General features: G+C 37.9%; 1 protein-coding gene across 1 annotated transcript; it reads right to left on the bottom strand.

Annotated features, from left to right (window-relative positions):
* Positions 1-697: 697 nt before the first annotated feature.
* nomo (nodal modulator) lies at positions 698-16,681 on the bottom strand. The gene is made up of 31 exons (XM_066665838.1): positions 16,477-16,681; positions 15,717-15,806; positions 14,540-14,585; positions 14,308-14,408; positions 13,495-13,601; positions 13,075-13,147; positions 12,644-12,796; positions 11,498-11,635; positions 11,285-11,374; positions 10,568-10,673; positions 10,317-10,467; positions 9,925-10,102; positions 8,745-8,886; positions 8,223-8,354; positions 7,858-7,994; positions 7,415-7,502; positions 7,263-7,326; positions 7,042-7,137; positions 6,278-6,478; positions 5,835-5,917; positions 5,585-5,744; positions 5,375-5,501; positions 5,138-5,251; positions 4,840-4,967; positions 4,404-4,545; positions 3,518-3,601; positions 3,283-3,393; positions 2,882-2,983; positions 2,667-2,786; positions 2,474-2,566; positions 698-1,707 (listed from the first exon to the last, which is right to left on the bottom strand). The coding sequence occupies exons 1-31, from the start codon at positions 16,618-16,620 to the stop codon at positions 1,576-1,578; spliced, it is 3,633 nt and encodes a 1,210-aa protein (XP_066521935.1). The 5' UTR covers positions 16,621-16,681; the 3' UTR covers positions 698-1,575.
* Positions 16,682-22,889: the final 6,208 nt, after the last annotated feature.

The following is a 22,889-nucleotide window of genomic DNA, read 5'->3' as shown; positions in this document are numbered from 1 at the left end:
AACCAAAAATTAAGTAGTTTGAAAATGGCATGAGAAGATTTTGTGTCACTACATACGTTATGAATTCCATGAAGGAAAAGGTACTGCAAAAGCATGTGAATTGATTTGTTCTGTTCTTCGGGATACTATTGTATTCAACCATGTGTGAGACTTTTGGTTTAGAGAATATAACGTAGGTGATATCAATATTAGTGAGCATGAATGTAAGCATATGAACACTTCATTTTTATGGTTTACTATGAATGCACCCACAAACAGGATGAAGCAGTTACTGAAAATGAACGAATGAATGTACATTACTGAAATGAAGAAACAGTCGTTGTATGGAACAACTATAATTATTCCCATGTTTTTTAGATGTCATAAAAACAACCATGAGATTTGGATCACATTTTAGCAGCGTTCACTTGTTGACCATTCACTACATATTAATCTGGCCAAGGAACAAGCATGGAATAAACAAAAGGACCATTTGAACAAATCAAACACTTATACTTCATAACATTTCCCTGGCTTATTCTTTCAGTGACCCAAGATACCTGCATTGGTTAGTTGTACTAAGTGACGGTGAAGCAGGAAAGGCATCCTACTTCCGAGAGATGACGAGTTCTCTCTTGTGCTCCTGGACTCAGAAGACTGATAAAATCAACAACACAAAAGCCAAATGTGTCACTCTGGAGACCGTGTGATGAATTTTTTTAATTCATGTAAAATAGCTTATTAAATGACAACAAATGAATATTTTAGACAGGCATTTTTTCCCAAAAGATCTTTATTATTGTTCCAGTAAACTTAACAAACACTTGTGGGGTGGATTGTGGACTTCAGATTTATTGAATTGATCATCCAACACAGATTGAGCTGAAATAAATCCTAACTGTAATTGTGTTTCATGCGAAGCCGACTGAGAAACATTTTCATATAAAAAGATTGTAGCAAAACATTTTTGAAAGTTAAATGTAAAGCCCCCCCAAAAAATCTTCCTAATCACTTTATAACCCTTTTGTCATGTTACTATTAAATAATGAGTACATTTTTAATTTTTTGGAAAAAAATAAACAAAAACATTTTGTCAATTCAAGAAATTTAAATCTATGAAATGTGATCTACAATGGCTTCAGTCTTGAGACAAATCTGATTAAATTTAATCCTATTTTACTATGGTTAATAAATACCCCCTTTCAAACAAACAAGATCGTCATTATCATTAATTACTTGGGTCAGTGCCTTGACTTAGAATTTACCAAAATTTCCCTTCACACATAAAGACACACATACACACATGACAAAGCCAGACTGACAGACACACAGACATTACCCCAAGTCTGAAACTTCAGCATCCAGTACTTGCATCCTTTCTAGGCCTTTTCTGATAAAGCACCAGCTGACATGTCGTCATTTAATACATCATTGAGCCACTTGACAAACAAAGACTGCAATGAGATAAAACACTAGTCACAAAAACAACCCTGAAGCTGAATGGCTCCTTCAGGACTAGTCCTTGTCTTGTGTTTTGGCCAGAAAAGGAAGATGCTTATGAGGTTTGAGTGTAGTAGTGGGTTTGGCCCTGAGGTCTTAAGTACGTCGTGTCTTCGGTCTTTTGGATGGCCGCTTGTTCTCGTCCATAGCCAGATTGTCCCCGCTGGTCTGGGCCAGGCCTCGGACCCCTTGGACGCGGCTGAGCAACTGCAGGAACAGTGGGATCACCTGTCGACAACCAAAAACACCTTTAATATATCTTCATCATAATGTGTGACTTGTGAACAAATCTTGAACAGTTTCTCTACTTATTCAATGATGTGTAAAAAAAAAAAAAGCATGGTTCATAAATCAAAATGTATTAAAATGTCTGTGTATTTTATAACTAGATTTCAATTCAAAGGAAACCTTTCACTCAAGCCTTAATGCCAAAGCTGAACACCTCATCTTTTAAGCAGTTAAAGAACCAGAGAAGAACTGGGCAGATGAGGATTTGAACAGTTATGTTGGCTCCCTATTTATTTGTTGCTTATTTGAACTTGCCACGCCGTCTTAAATAGTACACCAGAATATAACAAAATTCAAAAAGTTGGTAAATAATAAGTTTATAAAATAAATAAAACAAATTTCAACCCCATTTGTGATGGTCTCTGTCTTTTAACAGGTAGTGTGCATGTAAATACCAAATTGAAACACTTCTGCTCCACTTACATTTATGCATTTGGCAGGATGGATGGACTTACAAAAGAGGATCTAACATTCAAACTACACCACAATTTATACAAAATACCTTACATTAAGTGCAATATGCCAGGAAGTAATAAGAGCATTAAAGAAAGACATTCAGTGCAAGAGATACTCTAGGAAGAGCTGGGTATCTCTTGCACTGAATGTCTTTCTTTAAGACATTCATTCTGAGCCATCACCTGATGGCTCAGCAAACTTTTCTATTAGAATAGAACGATAAATAAAAGAAAGATATAGAAAATAGTACCCTTTCATGGTTATACGCTGCCAGTAATAGCAGCAGAGTTAGAGGCAGTGCTATGTAAGATCCTTGAGCAACTTCTTGATCAGGCAGTTTTCTCTGTGAAGAAGAAAAAAAACAGTGTCATTCTCAAAATTCTGTTTACTGCAAGAAGTCCACTTTATGTCTGTGATGATCCTGATTCTATACTTCTACTTACAACAGGGTTGAAACTGAGCGTGACATGTTTATGGTAGCCAGAGGATGTGAAGGAAACCTGAGGGAGTTTAAAGTCATACTGGGAACGAGAGAGTGTGGTGTCCAGCATCAAAACATAGCTCTGTGAAAAGAATACACACATTCAGAAGAATAACAACAGTGCAAACATTCAATAAGTACACAATCAAATATATTTCATTAAACACTGGTATTTACCTCTCCATCACGTGGGAGGGGAGTGAAGTGGAAGAAAAGCGACTGACCAAGAGACACACTTTGGAAAGGACTGTCGAGGTTGTCACTTTTGTAAAGCTTGACCTGCAAGAAGAAAGAAATTTTCCTTAATAGTTTTTTTCGTAGTAGGGAACGAAAAATTAATAGAAATTAAAAATATATATATATTTATAATAATAGTCAAAAGGTTGCCTTAGGTCAATATATATGTTTGAAGGTATAAGTTTTGCATTCATGTGTGTGCATCTTTACTTGTTTCTTTGGTGTCATATTGTCCATTGATTTTACCTATTATAAGGATGTCTGCAGACATGGTGTACATGTGTCAAGTTTTACTGTATAAAAATTGAGTAAATATACAGTGCAGACCGAGGTGGTCTTACCCAAAGAGTAGGTAGATGCTCAGGGGAGGTAATGATGTTGCCACTCAGGTCAAAAAGATTGATCTGTCTGAAGGCAATGATGTTGACTCCATTTATATCACTGTTGCCCACCTTTAACAAACATAGGTAGGTGACAAACATTAATAAACACTTTTCCAAGTTATAATTATTGTCCTAGTAACTAACCACAAATGAAATACAGTTATATTTCAGCTGCTGTTGACTCTTTTCTTACCTCCACAGTTCTGTGTTGAGGCAGAGCTCTTTCTATGTGGTCATTCCCATCTCCTCTGAGCTGAATAATGTAAGTGCACCCAGGCTGTAGGGACGGAGGATGTACAAAACTAATGAACACATTTGCACTTACCTACCAAAATTGCATAGAAATGAGCATAGATATCAACGTTGAATGCCCTATAAACTACTCTGCATCCGATGAAGGGAACAAGCAGAGGTTTGAGCCAATTCATAAATCATTTTCATTACATGGAAACAACCCACCTTGCAAAAAGTCAATAAGGCCAGTCATTTAAATGACACTGTGATATGGTTGAAAGAGTAAAGAGTAAAAGTAAAAAGACATCTAAAACAACATCTATATTTGGTAAAAAGTGATATGTGTTCCAAAACAGATTTTTAAAATTCAGACCCAATCAGTCAGATATACCCATCACAGCCCAAATATCAATAAGTATATTTGGGCTAAATAAATGCCATGATAGATCGACCAGATTAAGAACATAATCCATATCACATCTGAGCTTAAGGCCAGAACATGCCCCAGTTTGCCTTATATACATTTAATTTTGTGAACATTCCCTCATTCCTGCTGAATGATCTGACATACGACAAACTATTAAACAGTTCCTGAGCCAATGGTTGTCCTTTTCAAAATTTGATGTCCAGCAGAATGTCCACTGCTTCCTTTAATGGCCAAAGCTTAGCCATTGTGAACATTACAATGATTAAAATTAATGAAATGCAAAATAAACAAAATATCGTGCCTTTTAAAGAGTGATATTCATTGTGAAATATAAAATGCAACTATAGCAACTTAACAATTATAGCTTGTTAATCAGAGAAGAAAAAAAAGAAAAACAAAAAAGTTTGAGCAATCTTACCAACAAGCCTCTGAGTCGGAATTGACCTCCTTCATCAGTGACCGTGTCCTCATTATACATACTGCACTCCCCCTGCCCTGCTGCTTCCACTGCCACACCCTGCTCAGCATCACCACCTAGTGACTGCACTGTACCATAGCAACTGAAAAAAAAATTGATTCAAATGAACGAAGGGTCAACAACCACAACAACTGTCATTTAGGTTGGCTTTAGGCAGTAAAATCAACATCCAATTTTAGTTCAAGATCGATATATCCTGTAAAGTAAATTGTTATATACATACAAGTTCTCAAGGTATGTGTTGCATACATGTTTGCGTTTAAAAAAGCTTTGTTCAATTATGTTTCATACAACTCAGCATGCAATTAGTTGCACGAAAGACAAGTCCAGAAAAAAATGTATTATCTGATGGGGCTTTTCCTCTGGCAGGCTGTACCTGTATGCAGTTTTGAAGCCAGTGATGGGGATATGGAGATTCTGTCCTTCCTCAACTGAGATCATTTGAGCTGAGGGCTCAAAGCGGTACTCTTTCATCATGGGTTTAAAGTAGTACTGACCAGGACTCTGTTGGGTGAGATTTAAGGGTGTCACTGAGTGCATTAACATCAGGCTACATCTAGTTAGACACAACCTACCCTATGCAACTATACTACATTATACATGTTACTAATGTTCAGTTACTGGGGATATACAGGGGATAACTATTTTGGCTTAATTTCTGAAACAGGGTTTACCAGGTTGTTAAAAGTGAGGAGGCCGGTGTCCTGTGTGAGCAGATTGGAGCGGAAGTTGCCTCCACTCAAAGACAGAAGCACTCCAGACAGAGGTTTGCCATCCTCTGTCTTGATCTGAAAATCAGGATCAAAGCCACATATACAAGTTTGAAACAATTTTCCTTATTACTGCCAGTGATCACCTTTCACCAAGTGTTAGCATCCTGCCAGCCTCAATGTATTACATAAATGCATTACCTCAAAAGTGACTCCTGCCAGAGCAAATGCCTTAAAGTCTCCTTCCTTTCCCTCCACAGGAGTCAGCACAAAGCCCTCTTTACTGGCACTGATGTCATACTGCATGTCACTGTGCAGAGGTCCAACACTAGGGAAAGGAACATCAAGAGACATGAGAACTTCATATATAATCGCACGTTTAACCGGAATAAAAATGAAATAATTCAGTACCTGTAGGTTCCACTTTGGTCAGTGAGTACAGTGATGAGGGGCTCTGTAGCTCCACCCTCTTTAATGGAGATCTCCACGCCTTCCAGTTCAGGAGACACTTGTCCCTGCAGAAACAGCCCTGCTCTGCCCTTAATCTCCACCATCTGGCCTGGACAGTTTTCTGTCAAAACAAACCAAAAACGTGGTCTTCTCCTGACCAGACATGACCATATATGTACAGCCAATAAACATATAAAACATGGAATCAAACCTCCAGTGATGGTGGCCTCTACTTCAGGAGGGTAAAAAAGAAGCTCTTTGGATGAAGGAGTGACAGTGATCTTTTCACCAGGCCTAAAAACATAAATGTGTCATATTTCACACAGACATGGCTCTGTAGTTAATAAATGTCAGCAGCAGGAAAAAAGGACGCAGTTATGTATATTTCATATAATGAGTTATTAATAATGTTATAAGAAATATAACTTCTAATTGTCAGAACAAGTTCTAGAACCACATCAATAATATCTAAGCTCAAAAGGGCAGTTACTGAATTATTAAAACAGCAAAGATCAATATCTTAGACCAGATTAAAAACAAAGATATCTGGTTGTAGAATATGCAAAATCTTCCTTTGATGCCAACTTCACATGTATTTCAAAATGATCAGATCATTGTGCGTTTGTAAACATAGTCTCTATGGGTAGCTCTTACCGTGCCCAGTAGGAGAACTCGTAGTGGAAAGGTTCTTTGAGCTCATCTGGTTTTTCCTCCACAGGTGGTTCCTGCTCCTCTCCTCTCTCCTCTCTCTCTTTCCTGCGAGCGGCGATTTCCAGCAACTGCTGCTCTCGCCGCTGCTCTTCAGCTGAGCGCAGGGGACCAAGCACAAGGGCTGGCTCGCTCTCAATCGATGACCTCAGGTCAAAAAGGAAGCACATCTTTAACTTAGAGCTTCTACGTTCTTAAATGGAATACATTCATTCATTATCTGTAATCGCTTATCCAGTTCAGGGTCGCGGTGGGTCCAGGGCCTACCTGGAATCATTGGGCGCAAGGCAGGAATACACCCTGGAGGGGGCGCCAGCCCTTCACAGGGCAACACACACTCACACATTCACTCAAACACTCACTAAATGGAATACTAATTTATATTATTCTCGACACTGCAGAGTAGCCATTTAGCCTAAGCCTATTTCGGCCACTTCCAGAGACCTTGCTACTGCTCATCTTTCTTTTCTTTAATTTCAGTCTCCTGCAGTCGATCATAATTACTACACACTCCAAGAAAATCATGTAGCATTCTTATTCTTGTGCATGGCATTCTACTACATGCTTTTTATTATTCTAAATCAAGTACAAAATGAGAAACAAATAAAAAGGGTATCCTCTGGAAAAACTGTTTTGGTTTGTGAACCAGCTTCTCACACCACTCCAGATATTTGGACAGCCAGTACAATGACATCATCTGTACCACTTACTTGATAGTAACTGTGACATCCAGCATTTTGTCAGTAGTGATAAGTCCAGTCATGTGGTGCCTGACAGCCGTCAGTGTTAAAATGCTTGGGGCAGAACTGTAAAACACACAGAAAGAGGGTCCGTTAACATTTATCCAGTGTGTCCCACATAATAACAACTTTGCAATTAATAAGCTGAATACCCTATATGCCTTAAGATACACCGACAAACATATACATACGTGTTGTAAGTGTAATAATCCTGTTCAAACTGATGGCAGGAACGTGGAGTCACTTTGTAAACACCTACACAGAGGCAAAGAACATATTATTAAAAGGGGAACACGCATGAGTACAGATCGTTTAGCAAAATAGAAGAAATGATTGAATATACCTGGTTTGGATAAACAGAAGCGGTTGACTCCCTTGGAGAGATTGTAGACACCAACGTTTTCAGGTTTGCTGCCATCTTGGAAGAATTCCTGGACAATGATGTTTTTTTTTTGTTTTGTTTTAACAGATTTTCACACTCTAATCAACAATTGGATGCAAATCACATCCAATTTCCAAAGTCCATTTACTAGAAACTTTACCATAATTATGAGAATTATGCACACTCCCTGTTTCTAACTTGGAACGTAAGCAGGCTTAAGTCTCATCATAGCTATTACTCATATTTAATGGGTCATTTAATTTGGATTTGTGCCATTCAGTTTACACTATTCCAAACTGCAGGTATACGAACATTTTCCTTTGTGACTGAGCTATTAGTTTTATTGTTAAATGAATGCATTAGGAAAAGACTGTAGATAATGCATAATGAGGCCTTGTTCTTACCAGTGTGATGGCGTGGGACAGGGAGCAGCGCAGCATATAGCCCGTCTGTCTAAACTCCACTCCCTCTAAATCTGAGTACAGAACCTCCACCTCCACTGACTTGTGCTTCCAGCACCATTCCTCATGGGTGATGGCCACTAAAAGAGAGGGTTAGCAGATTTATTGAGCTATAGACAAATACACGACTAGTCAAAGCTATACAATTTAAGTTTAAATATCCAAGGGTAATTAACCTCAACGGCCTTAAACAAAGGCAGTGTTTATAGCATAACATTAGTGTAGTCCCCAACACAAACCATTTCTGTTGAATAGACTTGCAACTGAGAAAAAAGTAAATAGTGGTAATCCAGAGAATATATTCCTACCTTTGTATTTTCCTGGAAGGACGTTACTGAATGAGAAGCTGAGGATTTCACTGCTGCCAGAAACTTGGATATTCTGCCTCTCACCCTGCCTACTCACAGGCTGCAGAGTTAAGGTCAGATCTCCACACGCAGCTGAAAGATCCATCCCAAACAAACAATGCTTATTTTCTCAGTTTGGCAGAATATTACATGCACACAATTTTCCCCATAGCTCAAATGCAGTCAATACATAAGATAACTTATGTCAAACAGTGACAGAAACCTCGTAAACATGTCTAAAATTACAACATAATAATAATAATTCACATTGTACTTTCTAAATCCTAAAGCACTACAAAACTATAAATAAACGGACTGGGGTGTTTGTACAATGTGGGCTATATAACTTATTACCTTTTAGCATTAGTGCCAAATGAAAGAATCCAAACTGTAAATATTACCAAAGGAAAATACATCTTGGCTCTTTTGGACTAAGTCTTTAAACGTGATTTTTCTCAAATAGTACATAGAGAACCCGCTTACACAGACAGGAGACAGAGCCAGAGACCACTGCTATGAACTGTGTGAAGATCAAGTCATTGAGAGGCTGGTCCACTAGTGAGATATCAAAAGACGATGGCTGCAAAGCAAGTCCAGACTTCACCTCAGCTTCTGGAAGTGTCACCTATGTAAATGCAAATAATAAATAAACAGCTTTGTTAGTACAAGTATAAGCCTGATACTGTGCTGACTAATTAAAACCCACATTGTGTTACTAAAGCAAAGCAATGTAGCACACCTCTAAAGTAGAGTTTTGTTAAAAATGTGAGAGTGAGTTTGGGAGAAAGAGTGAGAGTTGTTTTGCATCTAAAATTATTCTCAAATAGACATTTTTTGATTATTATGCCTCAAATTTGTATTTAATTATGACTAACCAGAGTTATTAATTTTTTTAATGATTAATGTATAGATTTCTCAAGAGAATACAGTAAACAAAAAATAATCCCTTATAGAAAATTAAAAAATATATAAATAAAATAAATAAATAAATACATACATTTGGAGAGGAAAAAAAAAAACAAAAAAAAACATGAGCACGAGGTTCTTTCTCTTTAAAACCTGCAAATAAGTCTCTTGGCAAGTCATGGTTAATTTAGTTCCACCATGAGATTAAAACACTCAATTCGATTTTTGGGTTTCGACTGCTGTCACAACAGTCTGCTACACGTCCTTTAAAATGATTAAAAGCCCTTTATGTGTTCATTAAGTGTAGTCAGAGCACTACTCAGAGTTTTAAACAACCCAACATTGCATAATATTCCTTATAACAAGCTACTTGGGACTGAGCCACATATAAATATAAGTGAGAAGTTAAGATGTCTAAGTGCTTTTCACTACCTTGTAGAAATACTAAGAAATGATATATAAGCAGCCCCCTCCAGGGTGTGTTCCTGCCTTGCGCCCAATGATTCCAGGTAGGCTCTGGACCCACCGCGACCCTGAACCGGATAAGGGCTTACAGATAATGAATGAATGAATGATATATAAGCATAAATAAAACACACTACTTTGAGCAGTTTCATTCATTACACTGGGCAAAACACATCAGGAAAACTGTGACAGATGTGATTATGTGCTGACTGCTTGAGCTTTTGGCAACAATATAATTTATTTTGCCCTGATCATAGCATTCCTCTCCTACGCACACCCTCCGTATCAATACCTGAACACTGTATTCTCCTGGTTTGGCTTGGAAGCAGAATGACCCCTGATGGTCGCTCTCGACAGTGCGGACCACACCCTGGTCACGTCCTTGTCCAGACAGGGTTACTTTATATCTCCCAAGATGTTTTATGCCCTCTGGTAGACGAGCCACAGAGATCCGACCACACACACTGAACCTGAGAATTAATATTTAGAATCATATTTACAATCTCACCATGCACAATGCTGTCTCATTATTCATATTCTAAACAATTAAAATGCCTCATACACTTCACCTAAAAGACACATTTCCTATAACGCTGTATAAAAAGGTCTTATGGCAAGACTTCTTAAACAACCTTGAAACGTGAAAATGTTGTTAAATATACACATACCCAACCCCACACTCACCCTGCTGTGATGATGTCTGGGAGCTGGGGGGTGCTGGGTGCGATCTTCACTGTCACTGGCTCGAAGAACATCAGCTCCTTATGAGTGGTGATGGTGTAGGTGCCAGTGGTCATGTTCTCCAAGCGGAATGAGCCGTCTTCTTTAGTAAGTACTAAGGAAGGAGGCCAGGATTAGAGGACAAGTTGCCTTCAAGATGTTTGTGGAAAACAAACAGTAAACAAGGTTTTTTTAACACATATGACCTAGGTTACCTTTAATCTGGTTGTTAAGTGTGACAACTGCATCTGGAACTCCTTTCCCATCTGGGCTGTTCAGAACTCTTCCCATTACTGAGAAACCCATCACTCGGAAAGTCGGCTAAAAAAAGCAGAGAGAAATGATAATCACTAATAGTTGTGTATTCTACAACTATTCAACAACTACCTCAAAACATATATATATCATGATAAAATGTACCTTTTTTCAGTCATTGTATTTTAAATATAGAGGAGATTCTTGTTAATGTTTTGAATAAAAGGTGAAAAATATAACAATACAAGACCTTTACAGTTATTTAAAGCCCCTTTTTCTTATTTAACAAAAGATGCAAATATTTGTGGCCCAGAATGTTATGACCTTATGTTTGCCAAATTTGCAAACTAAGCAAATTCAGCTATTTAAGTTCTGCCACAATGGGCAAAACACATTCTGTCTACAGCACATAGCTTGTTCAATATTCATAGAAAAGCAAGACATGTACTGGGACACTGAGTAGCTGCACATAAACCCAAGGCCACTCTGCTCAATGCTACATATCATATAGAGCAGCTGGTAAGGGATCTAAATGTATGCTTGTGTATGTGCACATGTGCTAGTGTATGTGCTTGTTAGACAAATTTGCTTGTTGTGACAAGTTATTGTGATAATAAAATCAAAATCAAATGTTTTGCGCAAACAAGAATGAGTTAAAACAGAAAGGTTCGTTTTACCTCTAGCCTCATACTGCTGTGTTCAACTTTGAAATCCAGTCGGGAGGGAGCAACATCAAAAGTGATTCTTTCACCTCTGTAATATGGCACCTGTAGTTTCAAAGTTAAATTTATTCTTTTCTGTGTTCTAAAGATGAAAACAATAAAACAGAAAAAGTAAAATAATAATAATAATTAATTAATAATAATAAAAAAGGACATGGTAAATCATACCACAGTGTAGTCTCCACTGGGGAGGCAGGGGAAGGAGAAGGTGCCATCCTCACGTGACTGTGCACTGCACAAATACACCAGCGATGAGTCACTTGACACAGCTCCATCCACAGGAGCTTTGCTGCAGCCGCTGATGTCCTGGTAAAAAAAAAAAAAAAAAACATTGGGCACTTTTCAAATGCATGACATTGGCTTGGCTTGGCTCAACTCAACTCGGCATGGCTCGATGTACTTTTCCCTGGTTGTTTTTCCACTACCAAAGCTCACAGACACAGGTGTGTTCTACTGTTCTTGGACAACTAGCACAATCTCCATAGAAAAGCAAAATAATGCATCTGATGCTCTGCAACATCTGCATGAGCTTAAGTACATCATGACAAATACCATGTAGAGGGGGCTAGAGAAGTATAGAATGTCCCATTATGTGAGTTTTTCATGAAGAGATGGAGCACCATCAATAGCTTTTGAAGAAGCAAGGATAGATGTTGTAATCCAGAATTAAATGTCTAACATCGTTACCTGACAGATGATATGGCCAACATTTATATCACTATATCTTTCTTAATGTTGGTCAATATGATATAATTCTGATATCGATATGAACAATAAAAAAGCCACAGAAAAACAGCCAAGAACTGAAAGTTACATGAGATCACTTTCAAACAACAACCTCTTGGCTTTGTCAATGTCAATATTTTTAAACTAAAATTAAACTTTTTATTTATATTAAATTTTATTTTTGTTCATTTTTAAATGTTGAGTGCAATGAACTGATGGCAGCAACCTGAACGTCTGTCAGTGACTGTAAATAATACATATTGAAAATGTGGATAAAAATCGTTTATTTTTATTTTATATATTATCACGTAAAAATCAATTATTAAAACATAAATACATACTGAATTATTGTACAGTCATATACCTGACCAGAGCTATTTTTACGTGGCTGAATGTCATTAAATCCTCACAGGAATTTTCTGACATCTAGTTTAAAACTTTGCCAGAAGAGCAGAAGCAAGAGTGACAAACAACATAATACTGACTATAATTTCTTTTTTTTTTTTTAATTGAATGAACAGGTGTTCATGAACATTCTAGTGCAGTTAGGTACTAGTACTGATCAATAAAGGTGTTCAAGGCACTTACTTCTTGAGCCATAGTGTTGGAGTAAAGCAGAAAATTAACTTCCTTCATGGGTTCACCATCACTCTGCACCTCCCCAGAGACATCATAGCCTTTAACTTCAAGGGAAGCTGCAACTTTAGCATTGGCATTCGATACAGACACTGAGGTGGAGCTCTGGGGAAACAGTACAGACAAATAACTCTATTTCACATATTTGTTATATTATTATTATTATTTAGAACAGCAGCACAAAATCTATTCAGCACAAAATCTATAAGAATGAATAAAGCTTTAGATAATTAAAAAAGGCTGGGAAAGCCATGTAACACAAAAAGTCATAGTATCATAGAAATCAGATGATTTTGCACTACACAAACTATGTGGGCATACAAAAATGTACTGGTAATATCATGTAAACTACTGCAAGACACACATCTTCAGCACAACACTACCTGGTCCAGGGTCCAGGATGCATGGGTTGCTGTAATATCGTAATTTCCTGGGAGCACTTTGGTAAAGATGTACCTGTAAAATGAAGAGAACAGTTATCATAAGCATGGAATTAAAAATGTAAATCCATTTTCACTATATGTGTATTTTAGCATTTTTCAGAATCCTCAGAGACATTTATGTTCAACTATGAGACAAGCAAGTAACCTTAAAACATTTATAAGAGATGGTTTATGGTCATGGAATTCTTAAAACAGTTCAAAAATGGACTAAATCTATTTTTCAAAAAATGTTAATTAAAAATTATAACAATAAATAAATAATCAACAAAAATCAATGCTTTTGTCCCTGAAGGTTAAATGAAAGCCCATGAGACTCTATCACATCCTTTTAACTTAATTAGAGAGAGAATATTGACATACTCTCCTCCTGGTTGAGTGAATACGGTCTGAAGTATTTCCTCCTCTCTGGCATTTCTCAGGCTGACCTCCACTCCTGCTGGACCTTGCAGATGACCTTTACTTAGCACCTGAGACAAAACGTGAAAAAATAACACAAATATTATTGTGGAAATAGTGTAAGAATAAAAAAGAAAATGGAGGGAGGGGGAAAAACACAAGCAAGAAAAGTGTGGCTCTGACATGGCTTAACTGCTCACAAAAATGACTAGTAACTGATATTAACTATGTACAGAAACAATGAAATTAAATTACTCTGGTAAATGTGATATATAACTCTGGGATTCTGGGAAAGAACATGGGATATCCTTTAGGATTGTAAGGAGATGTGTGTCTAAAATGGCTTGTTTCAACCCTCTAGTCCTGCAACATGGGGCAGATATTGCCCTGAATTATCCATTATTATTTCCACAGTACTGTTGATCAGCTTCTCTTTTCACAATGAGAGCAGTCGATTAAAGTCAAAGGAAACAGAGAAAGTGAAGTGGAATCGACTCCCAGATTTTAGATTCTTCAAGAATGTGGATTTTAAACATTTGGAGTCAACTCAGTCTCAGTTTGTGATTGGCATAAGAGGTTGTGGTTGCTGTAGTATGGTAGATGTGTACATGCACATTTGTGTAAATACATAGCTTGTGGGTTCTAGCATTAATGTATTTTTTCTGGCTATTTGTGTCTGAAAACCTATATCCCTCAATAAATCTTTGCTGTTTACTGATTAACTGTTCATGAACCCTGACAGATACGTATATATCAAAATTAGTTAATGTTTCTCACCTCTCCCGAGACTGAGAACCCAGTGAAGAAGAAATTTATGTCCTGCTCTTTAGTGCAAATGTCAGTGAGCCCATCCACATGGAGTTCAACTGTTGTCGGTTCTGGGATCAAAAAGCACACAGTCAGTCAGTGTATACTGGCTCTTTGACTAATTATCCAATAGATAAACCCAAATGCAAGAAATAATAAAAAGCATGTTACAAGTACTGTACAGAGGTATTTCATCTCTTACCAAAACTCCATCCAGATGGTGGTTCAATTTTGAGTACAAAATCACCCTGTAAAAAAGATAGACACATTCATTCAATATCTGTAACCCTTATCCAGTTCAAGGTCGCGGTGGGTCTACCTGGAATCATTGGGCGCAAGGCAGGAATACACCCTGGAGGGGGCGCCAGTCCTTCACAGAGCAACACAGACACACACACATTCACTCACACCTACAGACACTTTTGAGTCGCCAATCCACCTTCCAACCTTCCCGGAGGAAACCCACGCGGACACGGGGAGAACACACCAACTCCTCCTCACACACCGGAGCGGGAATCAAACCCACAACCTCCAGGCCCCTGGAGCTGTGTGACTGCGACACTACCTGCTGTGCAAACGTGCCGCCCAAAATAGACACAGATAATACAAAATATATTATTTTGTGGCGTGCACAGCGCTGGGTATGGAGATACAGCCATGCTGCCAACAAGCAACCTTTATTAAGTGCCCTAACTTGGGAGCACTTGGGTGCAGAAAGGAGCACATAAACACAGAAAAACTTGGGCTTGCCGTGTAGCAAAAGCCAGTGGCACCACACATCAGCAAACAATTTTCTGCCTAATGGCGATTCCCACAACAACAACAACAAAATTTGTAAAACACAAAGCCCAAACACACAAACACGCAAAACATCAACCTCAATAACTCTCAAACACCAACAGGTCAACAAAACACCAAATCAACAAAAATGTATAGCTTTAAAAAGCAAATAACTTATTCTACGCCTCCAAAAGGAAATGTTACGTTACAACACTAATTAGTAATACCTTAAGGACTTTGGCTTAATTATTTAAAGGGTCCATCTCATTGAAATCTAAGAGTTATTTACTGAAACTGAAGCCAAATTGGCCAGTCATACTTGCTGTAATATCACAAAAGTCAATACAATTATATACACATCTATTTATAACGCCCAGAAATGTTTCAAAATAAACGCCTTTTTGAACTAGGCAAAGTCCAATGAAGCCAAACAGAAAAGAGCTAAGAATCATAAAAGGCACAGCCTGTTAAAATATAAAAAAACACAAAGTTGGTAAACTGACATATATTAGAATTAGTCATTCCTGTTGATTGGCATATAACACCAAATATACAGCATAAAAAGAAAATACAAGAGGGGTGTAAGATTAGTTGTGTACCTTGTCATAGAGAGGAATCATGAAATAGCCATTGATGGGAGCACAGTCAGTCTGGTATTTCAGGGAGCCCTGCTTAGTGTACAGCTTAATCTGGAGGAATAAGAGGACAACTCATTTAATCATTTCACTAGTGTCAGTTCTCATAAGCTCATTAGGAGTGTAAACGTGACATGAGTGAGCATACAGACAGTGACCCTTTTGTGCTTTTTGTCCTTATATTGACGTTAGCATATGCTGAATAAAAATAAAAGTGTGTAGAAGCCGTTACTTCGTTACCTACAAAGCTAGTGCACTACATAGGCAGAAAGCATATGACATTTGACAGTTTCACAATTTCAGAACAAAACTAGCGAAACAAGCCGTTAAGGGCGCCGGCTAATGTAGTGTAGCCTATTAAGCTCAGTGTTAAAGAGTTATTTTATTTGTGCTTATGTAGCACTTTAACAGCAAACTGTTCTGTAAGAAGAAAGCCAATTACGGCAGCTTAAACCTCACCTAGTGTTAAGCATTAAATTTTGTGCTGGTTTCATAATCCATGTAACGCTGAAGGTGCTTACTGTGCTGCTAAAGTGTAGCCTGCCTTTTGCTAGTAGAGCTACGCTGAACGCAGATCTTACTAACGACCTCATACGATCGGTAATAATGGGAGGCGAGTGAACGTCGATCCAGATGGTTTGAAGATCCAAGGAAAAGTGCCCAGAACTGAATTAGCTCCACGGGCTAACACTTTAGACATGTCAAATATAAATCAGCCTCTCACCTCGATGAGGGAGTAATCAATCTCCACGTCCGACTTCACAAACCCGCCGCAGCCTACCAGAATGTCATCAGCCGAACTCACAAACCGAGAGCACAGTGAATAAAAGAGAAACAGGGCAATATTTAACTCCATAAACGCTGCCATCGTTCAGCTATTGCCCACAGCGAAGACGGACGACGCACGTGGTCTCTGAGCCGCGGACAAATCACAGCGCGCCGCACATTCTCTTGCTCAACCCCATTCGCCGCCGACGCAGCTACTCCAGGCTCATTCGTTTCATTGGTTCGTTCAGGAGACGCAAGTTGCCAATCGTGGCGCTCTAATCTCGATTGCATGCGGTGATTGGTGGATGAAGTACCTGCTCTTACCGTCCTGGGGTCGCTGCTGATCCCAATGCGTACATTTCTCTACATTTATATTATACTTGTATGTTTTTTTAATTATCGTTTGTTTCTATATTTACTTTGTTAAAAGAAGTACACATTTTCACTATTTCATATTTAACACTTTTAAAATAACATTTAGTGTAATCATATTTTAAACCAGACCGTTTCATTCATTGCTTCTTTCTCTTTCATTTATTTAATTTTCTTTATGTTACATTAATACTGCAAAGTACATATTTATGTTCACACAGAGAGGGATATGCACTTCTCTTTTACCTCACAAGATGGCAGCCTCTTTTCTGTAACCGGTTTATTCAGTTCAGGGTCACGTGAGTGCAGATTATAATGCAGTGTAGATTGTGGGGTGAAATCTGGAGACGGACGGCGTTTGTTTTATGACTTTTAGGTGTGAGAGTGGTAAACTTTGAGTACATAACTAGTTTACACTTAAGTTTTTGTGTGCTGCAACTATACTCAGAGTAAATTAGTACAGGTATACTTTATTAGTTATAAGAATTGTATTATTCCACATTCGTAATGGATTCTGATATGAATTAAGCCTGTTACAACATTCCCAATCCCAACCTGGGATCATGGTGAAAATCTACATATTTTACTAAAAGGCCATTCGTAAATATTGTAGGAGATGTGAATATCTGGCAACCACAGCTGAAAAATGCAGCTTTAAACTTGACCTAACTCTAACTGTGAACCTGACCCTAACTCTTACCCTAAACTTGACTTGATGATTTATTGCAAAATTAGAAAGTTAGAAAATTGATATTAGCTCCTTTAGTTGCTAAATGATCTCTCTACATGGGCACAGCAGCAAATACAGAATGATTTAAGGGGTACGCATCTTAGTTAAATGTTTTAAAAAGTACAAGCAGTATTAATATAAAGCACTGTATTGTGGAGCATTTTTATTTTGTAAAATGTGAGTGAGAGAGTGAATTTGTGAGTGAGTTACTAGGTAGTCCATAAGTTGCTTTGCATTTACAAATTAACGCAAGGAAAAACTTAGTTAGGTTTGAGGTATTTTAACGTTTTTATTAAATCTCGGTTTATCAGTCTATAAATATGTTATGTAGGACAAATCATTCCTCACACGATTGTTGGAAACCTAATGGCAAACAATCTCTGATTTCTAAAATGATCTGTCATGAAACAGCATTTTAAAGCAGTGTCTTCTTAATAGGGCTGCAGTATCTCAATTTGTCTGTCATTCACTGATAGATATATTGACGTATTTATCCATCCGTGACTGATGATGCTGGTGCTCTGTGGAGCTGGCTGCTCCCCATACAGAATGAGAAGATGATCGGTGCGCTAGTGAGAAGCTGAAACGTAGTAATCATATATACCCAGCTTAGTTCCAGCTGTTGAACATAGATGCATCTATTTGTGCATATATACTTCTTGTATATGGTTTTATTTGTACGTCCTGTGTGATCTAATCATGGCATCTACAGTCTGCAGTAATTGCCATCATTTTCTAAACAGCAGACAACATTTACACGTCACATAATCTACATGTTTGTGTGAATTTCTTTCTAAAAAATGACATTTTGTCTAGTGTTTATTGAAACCTGAACAACAAAATAAACCATTATGGTTTAAAAGGCCATGTGGACTCCTCCTATTAACATTACTAGAGACAAAGTGTCCAGCAATAAGTATGTGAAAATGATGTATAGAGTGCATTCATGCCATTCTCCAATAACTGCAACAACAGAAATGACTATTATTAGACAGGTTTTCTTCTTTGTTGTTCTATGCCAGCAAGACCATTCATCCAGTTTGATGGGTTTCTTGTGAAAAACAGGCTGGGCCCTGTTGCAGTAGAAGCTGAGAAGCACTGTCTCTTGTAAACGCAATAAGAAAGAGAATAACAATGTTAGCATTCTAACATGGTCTGCATCAAAACCCTTATTTGTCTTCGACAAAAGAATGGAAGGCAAAAAGGCCAAGTGATGTCTGTAGAGATGAACATCATTTGCAACATTTTGACCACCCTGTCATCTGCTGTGCTAACGTCCATTAGATTTCAACCGACATGAATATGAGCCTTAATTTAAAATGGAGTCTGTGGGTTGGAACAAATGAGATTTTAAAGACAGTGTCATTAGTGGCAATGGACTGTCTAAAAGGGTTTGTTCTTTTTTTTTTTTTTTTTTTTGAGAGTGAGGGCATGGCAACCTTCCTAATCCTGAGGTCAGAGCTCAACCAACCTTGTTACCACACAGAACAGCAAGTTTCATAGCCCTGATCACTATATACCAATAAGTCCATTATGGAATGTAATGTTATTTATTTATTATTTACTTTGCACAGCATGTTATGTATCTATTATATTTACAAGTAACTTTCTGATGGATATAGTTTTATTATATCAGGACTCATGTAAAAGACTAACCTAGATAGTGGGAGAAGGTGTAGGTACCACATATATTACCACTTTAAAATAAGACCAGGCTTATAAAGGTTAATAAGTGATTTAAAAGACTGTTTATTACAAGATTATTAATTAGATTGTAAACACTTGAAAAGTAATTTATAATCATTTATAACACAAAGATAGGAAGTGTGACACAGACATAGGGCTGAATGTGTCACAGAACTTACTGAAAATATCAAGGGATAATAAGTTAAGACCTGAGAATATGGATTTAGTTACTTCACATATTAAGATACACCACATCGTAATTAATGAAAAAAAAGACAGTCCGTTGGTGGTTAATTCATTGAATGGCTAAACTTACTAACAAATATATGTTGAAGTCAACAGGATACTTACTGATGGAGAAGACAAAGTAAGGTCCGTATCTGGCAAGATCTTAGGTTCATCAGTGCAGATGTATGTGGGTTCATTATCTGGCAAACAACAGGTCATTGTTGCTCTTTCTAGAGTCCAATGAAAACTGTTCATGTGTGAGTAGCCATTAACAACCAACTAACCAACTAACCCTAGCTTAGCATTCAACACCTGTACCATAGCAACCCCCTAGCAACCAAAACCTATACCATAGCAAAACCTTAGCAACAGAGTCACAGAAAGTGGGAATGATTAAGTTGCACAACCATCTTTATAAACCTTTATAACCTATATATATGTAATCTTATACCAAAATATTTTATCTTTAAAGCTAATCCATATATTGTCTCCCAATAAGGGTTTGTGGAATATTCAAAGCAAGTTTAAAAGCTGGGGCTCATTTCTACTGGCTTTCAAGTTCACTGAATAGGGAAACTGAAAGGTTGTTGTACATCTAACATTGCTAGGCAGCTAAGTTAAGCTATGTTATTTAGTTAACTCAACTAAACAGTGACTGGAACAATGGACATAGTAGTGTGCAGCATCAAATCAAGCTGTAGCCCAGGCAAAGCCACACATGCATCAGGTTCTCCTCTCCCGTGAAAGCTTATGCTTGAATTCTGAGACAGTGACTGTGTAGATTTGATGGTGTGTAGACACAAGAGAATATTTCTGTTTCGCATTATATGGCATTCAGCCACTAGAACATGAGTGGGGTCAAATACAGTTTTGGATAATTAGTTTTGGATTGCAAATGATGTAGCCTAATGTACAGCGGCATTTAATGCTTTTCAATTGAAATTATACAAGCTGCGTGTACACAATTGAATGCTTTTACCATCAAATGCTGAGGCTTTGCCGTGCCTAGGGTTTGATCTCTAACAGATGGTAATAAATGGAATAGGGCAGAGTCATTTTGATTTCAACAAAAATGTGCTTCACCAGTAACATAACCATAAAGCTTGTATATAACACAGAAAATCTAGTCTTCATTAACTTAGTATAATAAGTAATGTTACTTAGTATAACAGTAAAATAATCATAGTTTTGCAAATGTTAAATACTCAGGAACTTAGGTATTTTACAAAAATACATATGAAACTTATTACCATTTGCTTCTGTACACTGATCAACAGCAGCTGTTCCTAACGACCTCATAAAATGGCTACTGAGTAAATGATAGCTGTTTAAAGATCGTTGGTGTATTACGAAGGAACTGTAAAGTGTCTTTGCAACCACTTGGTCAATCTATAAATAAGCCATCCATTTTATTAACAGAAAGTCAAAACAACATCACTGTTACCATGTATGACCAGGTATAATACGCTGAACTTTGAAAATCTAATTATGTATTCAGATGTCTATGTGGTGTTTCAGACAATTCATAGTGCTGCCCACCCCCACCCACTCATACCAGAGGGGTTTAATTCAGCTCTGCTCTGGGAACATGTATAAGGCTACGAGGTCAGCCTTGAGGGGGGTTGTAGCATTTCCATATTGGGTTCTACATGTGCATTTTCATTTACAGCTATTAAAAAGCTCTCTACTGATTTGAAAACCTTTATATAAAGATTTTAAGCATTCAATCATGTCTGCATTATTTTAATAATTAGACACCATAACCAATCACATTTTCCACCACCTGATCCTCCTCTCCATTCCCTCCAACATCAGAATCATTGGCTCTGCATGGAAATGAGGACCTACCTTCTGTCATTTAGATTCCAGTCACATCTCAGCATGATGTCTGTCATTGCTTCATGGATGATGGCCCTGAAAAAGAATCCTAGCAAGACTGACCTGCTGTATGGTCTAGGAACCACTGCTCCTATTATTAACTCCTACTGCTCTTAATAGTATCTCCCTGGTCACTCCATCTGAAGCTGTATACAGCCTTGGTGTAACCTTGGATGACCAGTTGTCACTCTTGACTCACATTTCAAACCTGACACTCTCATGCACGTTTCTCCTTTACAACTTGCAAGGGATTTAAATCTTTCACTCTCTGGAGACTTCCCAGGTACTTGCTCAGGTATTCTGGTAATCTCATAGCTTGAATACTGCAACAAGGGGCCATGAAGCCCCCCACAACTAATCCAGACCGCAGCAGCACAGCTGGTTTTTACATATGTTACCCCACTTCCACCTTCCTCTTATTGGCTTCCAGTAACTGCTCTCATCAAATTTAAAACTTTGATTCTGCATATCCCTCATGTAGCCATCTGTATGTGCCAGAGTGACTCAGAAATCGTCCACTGAGATAGGGCTTTGAGTAGACTTGTTCATTCTTCACCTTCTGTTCTTTAACACGCTTATTGACATTCTCAGAACAAAGAACTGTTCTCAAAAAAACAGTTCTTTATTCGTACTGATCTCTGTTTACAAACCTCCATTTTTCTTTTTGTCTGCTTGTTTTACACTGATGTCGACAAGAGGAGGGTGGGTTCCTATTTTCAGTCTTGGTTCTTCTCAAGGTTTTATTCCATGTTCAGAGGGAGCTTTCCTTTGTCACTGTTTACTCGGCTTGCTCGCAAGGAGCTAAGACCCAGAATCCTGTAAAGCAGCTTTGCGACAACACTTGATGTAAAAAGCACTCTATAAATCAAAAAGGAATTGAATGCATAGCCAAAACGTGATCAGCTCTATAGTGACACCAAGGAAGCACTGCTTAATGGTTTGCTAATGAAAACAACCTGAAAGTCCCAGCATCCACTGCAGCATCATGAATACACTCTTGCAAGTTTACGCCTCATTCATTCATTCATTGTCTGTAACTGCTTATCCAGTTCAGGGTCGCAGTGGGTCCAGAGTCTATCTGGAATCACTGGTTGCAAGAAGGGAACATACCCCGGAGTGGGTGCTAGACCTTCGTAGGGCTACACACTTATGGACAATTTAGAATAGCCAATCCACCTACCAATGTGGGTTTTAGGACTGCAGGAGGAAACCAGAGGACCTGGAGGAAACCCACACAGACACAGGGAGATCACCCCAAACTCTTCACAGACAATCAGTCAGGCGACACTACTTGTTGCCACACCATGCTGCCCACACACAATTTATTCTATTTTATAAAAGATTTATAAGCTTTACTAAATGGTTTTGGGGAAAAATCAATTTAATTTCAATTGACTTGACATATCTTCTTGAAAACAAAATGTATACACAGTATAACGAAAGTGTTGTCTCTGACATCTACACAGTGCTGTAAG

The sequence above is a fragment of the Hoplias malabaricus genome, chromosome 3, assembly GCF_029633855.1.
Source record: "Hoplias malabaricus isolate fHopMal1 chromosome 3, fHopMal1.hap1, whole genome shotgun sequence".
Taxonomy (NCBI): domain Eukaryota; kingdom Metazoa; phylum Chordata; class Actinopteri; order Characiformes; family Erythrinidae; genus Hoplias; species Hoplias malabaricus.
This window is presented reverse-complemented; position numbering and strand designations above follow the sequence as displayed.

Bases quoted from the DNA above. Each gene is read 5' to 3' on its own strand.
- nomo (XM_066665838.1), bottom strand. From the start codon at position 16,620: ATGGCAGCGTTTATGGAGTTAAATATTGCCCTGTTTCTCTTTTATTCA. The intron at 14,586-15,716 runs GTACACAACTAA...TCTTTTTTACAG, and splicing joins TGATTCCTCTCTATGACAAG to GGTGATTTTGTACTCAAAAT. The intron at 5,745-5,834 runs GTTTGATTCCAT...TTGTTTTGACAG, and splicing joins AGAGGCCACCATCACTGGAG to AAAACTGTCCAGGCCAGATG.